Raw genomic sequence first — 11,521 nt, forward strand, 5'->3', positions numbered from 1 at the left:
TGTACGGACACTGGCTACACTTGGAGCTACAAAATCTACTCCGGTGAGGATCAGGTTATGGAAGGTTTAGACAAACCAGGTTCGGTAGTCATTAGTTTGGCTCAGGAGTTGTTGGACGAGGGCAGGCTATTGGTTACTGATAATTATTATACCAGTGTGCCTCTAGCCAGATATTTAAAACAACATCAAACCGATTTCTGCGGCACTCTTCGGAAAAACAGAAGACATCTACCCCCGGAAGTAGTAAATGCTCCTCTAAAAAAAGGTGAAATTGCTGCCCGTCAAAATGAATGTATGACCGTATTGAAATGGAAAGACCAGCGTGACGTTTTGGTTTTATCAACATGCCACGATCATCAAATGGATATGTCCACTGGATTCAGGCCAGTCATGAAACCCAAGATTGTATTAGATTACAATCGCGGTAAGAAAGGCATTGATATAGCCGATCAGCTGGCAAGTTACAATTCGCCAGTCCGCAAGACTTGCTTCTGGTATAAAAAAATTGCGGCTGATTTGATATCTATTGCGGTTGTTAATGCAGTTTTGATCTACAAGGACCTCAATCGCAACAAAAAAATGCCTCTCTTGACAGGCCACGAAATAATTATCAGTCGCCTTCTTTGTATTGGAGATGCTGAACCTTCGCCCAGGCCACCTATTCAGCCTACTTTACCCCGCCGTCATGAACTGACTAAAATCCCACGCCGCAACAATAAAATTTTTCGGAAACGTTGCGTCGGATGCTATAAACTAATGACCGAACAGGGTAGCACACCTACAGAAGCTCGCAAAAAGGCGAAGCAAATAGATACTGAATGCTTGATTTGCAAAAAACCGCTGTGTCTTCGGTGCTACAATGCGTGCCATTAAAAAAAATATCAGTTTTTTGTAGCCCTTTCTCCCAAATTGATTTGATTATGCTTTGTTTTAATTATCATGTGCAAATAGTGCGAGTAAATTCATTTTGTTTTGTTTAATTCAAATAAAAAATTTATAAGTTTTTTGGGTTTTATTTGTTATAGTCATAACCTGGCAACATTACATAAATGTCACCCGGACGCACGTGTTTTTTGTTCAAAATATTTATAGCAGGGATGTGCACGCAAATAAAAAAGATCCAGCTCACACGTGCTAATTTTGGCAATGCCTTCAGTATACTAGGGTCGTGTATCATCAGTGATGCATGCACGTATTCATATATACCCTAAATGCAACACATATGATGCATGCACAAGGGAACGGCTGCTAGATAGTGAGTGCGATACGCCATAATCTGGTAGCAAAGGGCGGCAAAAGCAAGTTTTTAATGCCGATTTATGAAGTCAAAGGACAATTATTTAGCTTTGACCAACTAAAGGCTAGGAGCCTTCTGACTTTTAGGGAAGAACAAACAAAGGAGAATTTTTAAATTAAACTACTATAATAACATTATATCAATATAGAAAGATGCTTTACTTTTGTTTATAAGTTTTTATATTAAGCCTTAATATGTAATATCAGAATCATCACAGACATTCATGTTATGAGGCAACTTGGAGACAAAAAAAAAAGTTACAACTTAATTAGTAACAATAACTTATTCTTATTTATTATGTAGACGGTCAGAAAAGTTTTAAACAAAAATACTATAACTAGTAGAACTAGTGAAAACAAAATTTGGATTGAATCCAGGAACATCCAGATCTATTGGTATGTTAATGGACAGAGGAAACGAACTTACATGCTATGGAAATTTAAAAGTTCTAAAACTACCATTTATCTCTGCGACCTCCTCCAAAGCCACCACCATCACGGCCTCCGCCGCCGAAGCGGTCTCCGCCGCCCCCGCGGCCACCACGGCCACCGCGGCCGCCTCGCCCGCCCCGGCCTCCACCACCTTCCGCATCACGTCGCAGCTTCATAGCCTCAAACCTTCCCGCCATATCTTCTAATTCGTCTGGCACTTCCTGATTTGCTTCCTCCAATATTTTTATCAGTTCTCGCGCGTGCGCCCAATCATTCCTCGATATAAATGACAAGGAAATGCCAGTTTTACCTGCGCGCCCAGTCCTGCCCACTCTGTGAACATATTCTTCGATATGACGCGGAAAATCCAGGTTTATGACGTGAGTCAGATCCTTTATGTCTATGCCTCTGGATGCTACATCTGTTGCAATTAAGATGTTCACTGTTCCATCTACCATTTCTTCTAAAGCTGCCTCACGGTCACTCTGTTCTCTGTCTCCATGTAAAGACTGGCATTCAATGCCTCTTATTGCTAATTCTGTGGAAATGTGTGTTGCTGTTGCTTTTTTGCCACAAAACACTATTACTTTGTCAGTAGGCTCCATATTGTTGAGGAAGTCTAACAGAACCTGCTCTTTTTCATCCTCATCAACAAATATACATTTTTGTGTGACCGTGTGGACAGCAGCAAGATCTAATGAACCCACATTCACTTGTATGGGGTCTTGCATGTAAGATTCAGCCAGTCGCCGTACCCCATTTGGCCAGGTAGCCGATGTCATCACAGTCTGTCGATCAGGCCTGACATCAAATAAAGATTTCCTGATTTGTGGCTCAAAACCCATATCCAGCATTCTATCAGCCTCGTCAAGAACAATGTAAGAGAAGTTTATGATACTCAAGTGCTTAGCCATTATCAGATCATTTAGTCGTCCTGGGGTAGCAATCACAATGTCAACACCTTTTGAAACTACTTTGATCTGTTCCTTTCTGTCAGCTCCTCCATATAAACATACAGATTTAATGCCTTTGTACTGATACTTGGCAACTTCCTTGTCAATCTGTATGGCAAGCTCTCTTGTAGGAGCCATAATAAGAACTGAAGGGCCCTCACGCTCTTCCCTAGGAATTGTCTGGCCGTCAATATGCAACAAGGCTGGCAGGAGAAAAGCTAATGTTTTGCCAGTACCAGTCTGAGCAATACCAATCATATCATCCCCTCTTAACAGAATTGGCCATGCTTGACTCTGAATAGGTGATGGTTGCTTAAAATCTTGCTTGTATATTTCTTTCAAAATATCTGGGTAGTGCTGGAAAGCTTGTTCAAATGTCAAGACTGGGTTAGGAATTGGCCTCATTCCCGGTTTTTCATTAAAAGTTCTCTTTACCTGTATGTCATGATTAGCTCTGCGCCAGCGTGCAACTTCTGCAGGGGACATGGCCTTGACTTCAGGATCTTCCTTGTAAAAATCTTTAATAATAGGGGGTAGCTTGGCCCATCGCTGCTGTTGGTGATCTTCATAAAAAGAATTAAGTTTGGTCCAGTCAATAATTTCCACTCCATTTTCATTTACTTTGAAAAAATCCCCCGAGCGGTTGCTGGTGCCACTGTTGTTCAGATCTGCTTTTGATCCGGAAGGTTTATACTCCTTAACAAGGTCATTGATCATATCCTCAACTTTTGCAATGGCTTCATCAGTTCCAGTCAAAGTGATTTCAGTCTCATCGCCACTGGAATCACCAATTTTTACTTTTGCCTCGGTTTCAAATTCCAAATCGCGGATTTTAGATCCACCTTTACCAATTACGCGGCCAACTTTATTAGAAGGTACGGAGATTACTTTTCTGTTACCTTCATCAGACCTCGCGAAGTTGCGGCGGTCTTGCTCTCCGTCGTTGCGACGGCCGCGATCTCCATCGTTGCGACGGCCGCGATCTCCATCGTTGCGACGGCCGCGATCTCCATCGTTGCGACGGCCGCGATCTCCATCGTTGCGACGGCCGCGATCTCCGTCGTTGCGACGGCCGCGATCTCCATCGTTGCGGCTGCCATTATCATTACTAGAAGCTTCACGTGACCTCCAATTATTTTCATTACCGCGGCCCCTACCTCTGCCTCTGCTTCCCCACGATGATGTTGATCGATCGGTATTATACGAAGATGCAGCAGCTACCGGCGTGTATGTGAGTACCGGATCATCCTGCCACTCGTCTGACATTTTGTATTATTTAGAATAAATCAAGTTCTCTTAGTTGCAATTCAATGCTTGGGTTGAGCAAGCTATGAAATCAGGTAGGTACAATGCAGTAAAAATACACCATGCTGTAAAATTTGTTGTCAAGCTAGAATTGAAAATTCTGCAAAAAATTGTTATGAACATAGACAAGACAAATTTTTTTTAGGTGCCTGGATACGACAAGTGTTGCCAAATCAGATTCCAAAAATTCCAAAACATTTTTTACAGACGCCTATAGGTATGATATGACACAATGACCTATTGATAGAATAGGGTAATGATCAGTTGGTCACGGTACTCACGGTATCAATCTTGTACAGTCGGTGCCCTAACATAAATATCCATCTTTCTATACAACTACTATGAAAAAGTGGATACATTAGTACATACTGTGTGTGTTAGATAGTTACTGAGTCTTCGATTTTGAAGACATTTATTTACAAGGATGCCATTTGTAGTTCATTTTTTTTTCATTTGACTCATGTTTTGAATATTTAAAAAGCAATATTAAAAATAAAAATATGATTCTGGCACGTCCACAAAATTCTTATTTGTAATTCGTATTGCCAATTTAAAGCTTAAAAACTTAACGAATAACGTTTCGTCAGTGCAACAGTTCTCTTTTCATACATTAAGTACATAAGCCAACTTTTTACTTAAACTAAGTAAGAGCTACACACCATTTTTTCAATGGGCAATACGAATTACAAATAAGAATTTTGTAATCAGCATAGCAACAGAAATCTAATGAGTGACAAAGATTTCACAAATGATAAGTTTTCCAAACGTTTTGAGTCATTATGATATTCTGCTTTATAATAATTCGACTATTTAATTCCGTTAATCGAAATTGTTGGAGCAGTTTCCGAGATTCCCGGAATATATATACAAGAACTGCTCGTTTAAAGATTAGATGTATAGACTTATTGAATTATTTGATTGATTTTTAAACTTTTTTTGTGGACACCTGATTACGAACGCCTAAGACAAAGATTTTAATTTTACTAGTGCATAATAGAGCATTTTGTAATACTTAATTCATGATATCATCCTTCATACTAGAAAAAAAAACATATTTTATTTGAGCACATGTATTAACATATAATTTCAATTTGGTTTTTCCATGTCAATCTATTATCTAAACGCAATCCTAGAAAATGTGTCAAGGTTATGTCAATATTTTATTTTGATCCCTATAGCTCAACACTAAATTAGGTACTCTGTTAATATTTTGTCTAAAATCCATCATTTTTGTTTTAGCTATGTTAATTTTCAATTTCTTTTTACGCAACCATTCAATTAGTGATTCAAGCGTCTTATCAATATCTCTTTTTGTATGTTTCTAAACTTTCTCCTGAAAATATAGCTGTACTGTCATCAGCGAAGATCCATGGGATAGTTAATAGCACGTGGTGGATCATTTATATGAATGAGAAATTAAAGCGGCAATAATAATAATAATAATAATTATAATAAAATTAATTTAACAAATTTCGTTAGAAAGTAACTATAATTTTGTTAGAAAGTTAACAAAGTCTGAATTTTACTTTATTAATTAAATTAATTTCATGGTAAGTTACAGAAATGGGTAAATAATACGAGATATAAGAACTTATTATATAATATTCATAATATATACGCTAACTTTATATAAACTCGTTTAGTATAACGTTCACTGGATATAATGAACAAAAAGTATAATTTTAAAATATCTAATTTGTAAGGTATGAATGACGTTGTTTGTATATAATATCAATTGATATAACGATCAAAGCATATGTTCATAACACCTAAGATTTAAACATTATAATTCATTAAAAAATTGGATACAAGCAAACAATCAAGCAAGCCATTAATTTTTTACCTTCTGTTAACAAAAACTAACATCGAAGGCCTTCTGAACCTAACCTATCCAAGTCGCTTCTGCCCAGTTTGGTCATGCTCGTTCGCTTCGCTCGCTCGCCGCCAGATAATTTAACATTTACACATATTATTATATATCATGAGAGATATACCTAATGTATGTTATGTTAAAAGAAATTAGTCCATATAAATCTTATACTAATTGAAGTTATAGAAAAATAACGTTATATGTTAGGGATAACCTTTTTTCATACTTTATGTAGAAATTTGTCTATGGCTGATTTCAAATGAAGAGTTTGTTTTTCTTACTTATGTCAATGTCTTTTGCAAATATACATGTCGGTTACTTTTAAAATATAATCTTTTTCATTTAATCACTGGGTAAAGACTATTACAGCCTTTACATTGGTTATGGGCATTTGCTAAAAGTGATTAATATATTTAAAATAATATAATCAGTTATATTTTGTGAAATAATAGTGACGACATTATTTTCGGATAAAATATTATTTTATCAAAATGACGGAAAATGATATTCCGACTAGTTCGATGAACAACATTGTTGTAAGTACTGGATCGAATATGGTCATTGAGAAGCTGGAAGGAGTTTCAAATTATGGCACATGGAAATTTCAGATGAAATTATTGCTTATTGACCATGGACTATGGGATTTCGCAAACGGGTTAGTGAATGCATCTACAGATTCAATTAAAGATCAGAAAGCATATGCAAAGATTTGTTTAAATATAAAACCAATTTGCTATCCACATGTCAAAAATGCAAAAACAGCTGAAGATGCCTGGAAACAATTGAAGGCTGCTTATGAGAATGCAGGCATAAGTCGTAGACTTTCTTTGAAAAGAAAATTAGCACAAATTAAGTATACTGAATACGATTGTATGGATCACTATTTGGGAAATATTATTTCCGTTACGCAAGAACTAGCTGACATTGGCTGTGTCGTCGATGACGAGGAATTAGCCGAATTGATGCTGATTGGTTTGCCAGCTGAGTTTGATCCATTGATTATGGCGATGGAAGCCACAAGTGCTAAATTGACGTCAGAATTCGTCAAATGCCAATTAATTCAAAGTGAATTTAAAAAGGAGATAGGCAAATCAAATTTGGAACCTTCTGACAAGATTCTTATTGCGAAGAATAAATTTATTCCAATATGTCACAACTGTCATGAAAAAGGACACATTAAACCAAAATGCTCTAAGTTGAAGAAGAATTTTAAGAAGATTTCAAATAATGATTCAACCCTTGATGCTTCATCTTCAAAGAAGGGAAGTACAAAATCATCTTTATTCTCTACAGAGACTGCCTTAGTTAGTAGTGTTTGTAATAGGGATAACTGGATTTTAGATTCAGGATGCTCTAGTCATATGACTAATAGGAAGGACTGGATGATTAATTACTCTCCTAGTATTAAATCCGAAATAACTACTGCCAATAATGATATAATATATAGTGAAGGCGTAGGTAATGTCAATATGGTATTCGACAATGATGTTGAAAAAGTGATTACTGATGCCCTGTATGTACCAAAAGTAGCAGCTAATCTTTTGTCTGTTAGCAAAGTCGCAGCAAAAGGCTATGTTTTAATATTTGATATTAATAAATGTAATGTTTACAGGAAGGATAATGTTTGCGTGACTGGTTCCTGTGATCTGACAGCTACTAATGTGGATGGTATTTACAAAATTGATCAGAAAGGGAAATGTTATTCTGCATTTAACCAAGAGCCTAGAATTAGCACTGAAGGTAAAGCTTTGATGTCTAAAACTGATTCGTTAGAGCTTTGGCATCGGCGACTTGGACATTTAAGTTTGAAAGGTATGTTAATCCTTCGTGATTCATTGGCACGCGGTATTGAATTTTCAAATGGAGATTTGACTCCTTGTTCTCCTTGCATTGAAGGAAAACAAAAGAGCAAATCATTTCCTCGTGGTCAGGCACATAGAAGCGTGACTAAATTAGATTTAATCCACACGGATATATGTGGACCTATGTCGGTGGATAGTTGGAGTGGTTGTCGATACTTCATTACTTTTACTGATGATTTTACGCGAAAATCTTTTATTTATTTTTTGGTTCGTAAAGATCAAACAACAGTTTTGAATACGTTTATTGAATTCAAAACATTAGTTGAAAATCAAACCGATCTGAAGATTAAGCGTGTTAGGAGTGACAATGGTACGGAATATTGCAATAAAAGTTTTCAGAATTATTTTAAGCAATGCGGTATAGTTCATGAAACTACTGTGCCATACACACCACAGCAAAATGGTGTTTCTGAACGCCTTAACAGAACTTTAATGGAAAAAGCTAGAGCCATGTTACAAGATGCTGACTTGGAGAAGAAATATTGGGCAGAAGCGGTAAATACTGCTTGTTATTTAAAAAATCGTAGTCCAACTGCTGCTTTGACTAAAGCTACTCCTGAAGAATTGTGGACTGGATCCAAAGTGAACCTCAGTCATCTTCGAGTCTTTGGTAGTACAGCATATGCTCTCACTCCACAACCTCAGCGTAATAAGCTTGATCCCAAATCAAAACCCTACATTATGTTAGGATACTGTAATCATACCAAAGGATATAGACTTGGAGATCCAGCTGATGGCACAAAAATGATTAAAGCACGTTCTGTTGAATTCCTTGAAAATGTTAAAGGAATCAAATTTAAAAATGGAAAATCTTATGATTATTTCAAAGATTTACCGAATAATATTGAAGTTTCAATATATAATTCGAATACTTCTGATGAAAATGTTAATGAACCTGACAATGATGAGTATGCTACACCTGATGCTTTATCTACCAATTCTGATATAATCTCCAATGTTGAAGATTTTAATGTTCAAGAAATGACATCTGATGAACAGGGAGAAGGTGAATCGTTGAACAATATTCAGCAAGAATCTCATATCATAGAGCAAAATGCATCTGATACAGAAATTATTGAGCATTCTAGACCTGTTCGTGACCGGAACCCTCCTATAAGGTTTAAGGATTATGAAATGAATTATTTCACTGAACTAGCCTTAACGGGACGAGATGAACCTAGAACATATAACCAAGCTATAAAATGTGAAAAAGCTGATGATTGGTTGAAAGCTATGCAAGAGGAATATAATTCACTCATGTTACATCGTGTCTGGGAACTTGTTGATCGACCAAAAGATGGAAACATAATTAAATGCAAATGGGTTTTCAAAGAAAAAGTAGATCCAAGTGGTAACTTCGAAAAATTTAAAGCTCGTTTAGTTGCTAAAGGTTTCACTCAACAATATGGAGTTGATTATGAAGAAACTTTTGCACCTGTTGTAAGACACTGTACTTTACGTTTACTTTTTGCAATTGGAATCGAAAATGACATGGATATCGAACATGTTGACGTGAACACGGCATTCCTTAATGGAGACCTCCATGAACGTATTTACATGGAACAACCTACTGGATTTGTAATTGAGGGGCAGAACAAAGTCTGTTTACTGAAAAAGAGTTTATATGGACTCAAACAAGCCAGTAGAGCTTGGAACGAAAAAGTTCATAATGTTTTGATAAGCGATGGATATACGCAGTTAAAGACTGAAAAATGTGTCTATTTCAAAGACCAAGTGATAATAGCGTTATACGTTGATGATTTTTTCGTGTTCAGTTCCAATGAATGTCAAAAGAAAATGCTTTATAAATTGCTCAGTTCCAATTTTATAATAAAACTGCTTGGACCAGTCAAACAAGCGTTGGGTATGAAAGTTGAAAGGGACAGAGAGCAAGGAACTTTAAAATTGACACAGGCTCAATATGTGAAAAATCTTTTAATTAAATTTGGCATGGAAGATTGTCACAAGATAGCGACTCCCATGGAGATCAATTTTAATCTGCCGAAAGCAGAGACAATCGACCAAAGGTTTCCATACCAGGAGCTTATTGGAAGCTTAATGTATCTCGCTGTATGCACACGTCCAGATATAGCTTTTGCGTGCAGTAAGCTTAGTCAATATAACACATGTTATAATGAATCGCATTGGCTCGCCGCTAAACGCGTACTACGATATTTATCTGGGACAACTGGCTACGGACTCAATTTTAAGAGGGTAGTAATAAAGTTGAAATTTCATCCGACGCAGATTGGGCGGGGGATACACTCGATAGAAAATCTTATTCAGGTTTCGTGAGTAGGTTTGGTAATTGCGTTGTAAATTGGCATAGCCACAAACAACAAAATGTCGCTTGCTCTAGTACAGAAGCTGAATACTATGCTCTTGGAAATGCTGTTAAAGAGGCAAAATTCATTAGAAACTTTTTATTAGAGTTACATTGTAGGAATGAGTCACATGATCTTGTTACTATTTATAATGATAATCATAGCACACTCAAGATGGTGGAGAACGAATGTTTTCGTAGAACAAAACATATAGATGTTCATCATCATTTTATACAGGAATGTGTTGAACGCAAAGTAATCTGTTTAGCTTACAAGCCCTCAGCTGAATTAGAGGCAGATCTTTTTACAAAAGCCTTACCTAAGGTAAAACATGATTTCTTTGTAAAGTGCTTAGATTTAGTTTAAACTTCTTTTGTATTTTGTACTCTCGCACAGAGTTTATACTTCATTTCTGTTTTAAATTTGTAAAACATATGATTGCCTCGAGTAAGGGGCAGTGTTAGGGATAACCTTTTTTCATACTTTATGTAGAAATTTGTCTATGGCTGATTTCAAATGAAGAGTTTGTTTTTCTTACTTATGTCAATGTCTTTTGCAAATATACATGTCGGTTACTTTTAAAATATAATTTTTTCATTTAATCACTAATTAAAGACTATTACAAAAATAACGTTATATAATTTAAGCGTTATACGTTAAAAAAAACTTTTCGCTGTTATAGCTAACGTTAATTATATCTTGTGAACGTTATTAATATGAAATTAGATATTTTGTAGCTATATCTCGTGGGACGCACCCTACAGAAATATGTTACTTTAACCTCCCTTAAAGAAAGCCTGGCTGCCGGTAACACATAGTAGTCATCCAGACTTTTAAATCTATGAAGGTCCATAGCTCAAAATTACTTGCAAGTGTGGATATTTTGGTAGGTTTGGCAACAAACTGACACCAAAGACAATAGTAGAGATAGAGAACTAGTTTTTTGTACTTCAGAAAAAAAACATAATTTAGTGACTTAATAAAAAAAGTTTCTGTTTCTTATATTTGTTTTGTTATTATGTCTACCCTTTGTCTACCATATTATACTACAAAAACATAATAAGTAGTATCATTATTTATTTCCTTTGAAGGTTCACATGTTTTTCAGTGTTTTTAAATAAGGAATCACTGACCACTTATAGAGATAGATATACCATGCTTGATAATTCTTGCTGTTGAAAATTGTGTTTATATGTATGTACTTAATATTTTTTTTAGTTCGACCACTCATGCAATATTTTCTGGCCTCCAGAAATACATAACGGCTATTGGATGAACATTTCATTCAACTGACTGACACACATTGAACATCATTTCGTTTCCTCTGGTTCTGCAGGGCTACTACGAAACTCGAAGTTCGTATTGTACCGTCTCTCTCGCTCTCGTATTAAATAGTATAAGTGTCAGAGAGACCGCACGACACGTACTTCGAATTTAGAGTTTTGTAGTAGCCCTGCTGCCTTGGCTGTGTTGCACACA

At 36.2% G+C, this 11,521-nt stretch overlaps 1 protein-coding gene across 1 annotated transcript; it reads right to left on the reverse strand.

Moving 5' to 3' along the window:
- Positions 1-1,426: 1,426 nt before the first annotated feature.
- Positions 1,427-4,135, reverse strand: LOC141438891 (probable ATP-dependent RNA helicase DDX43). The gene has a single exon (XM_074102940.1). The coding sequence runs from the start codon at positions 3,945-3,947 to the stop codon at positions 1,752-1,754; it is 2,196 nt and encodes a 731-aa protein (XP_073959041.1). The 5' UTR covers positions 3,948-4,135; the 3' UTR covers positions 1,427-1,751.
- Between the last annotated feature and the right edge of the window lie 7,386 nt (positions 4,136-11,521).

This window comes from Choristoneura fumiferana, chromosome 20, assembly GCF_025370935.1.
Source record: "Choristoneura fumiferana chromosome 20, NRCan_CFum_1, whole genome shotgun sequence".
Lineage (NCBI taxonomy): Eukaryota > Metazoa > Arthropoda > Insecta > Lepidoptera > Tortricidae > Choristoneura > Choristoneura fumiferana.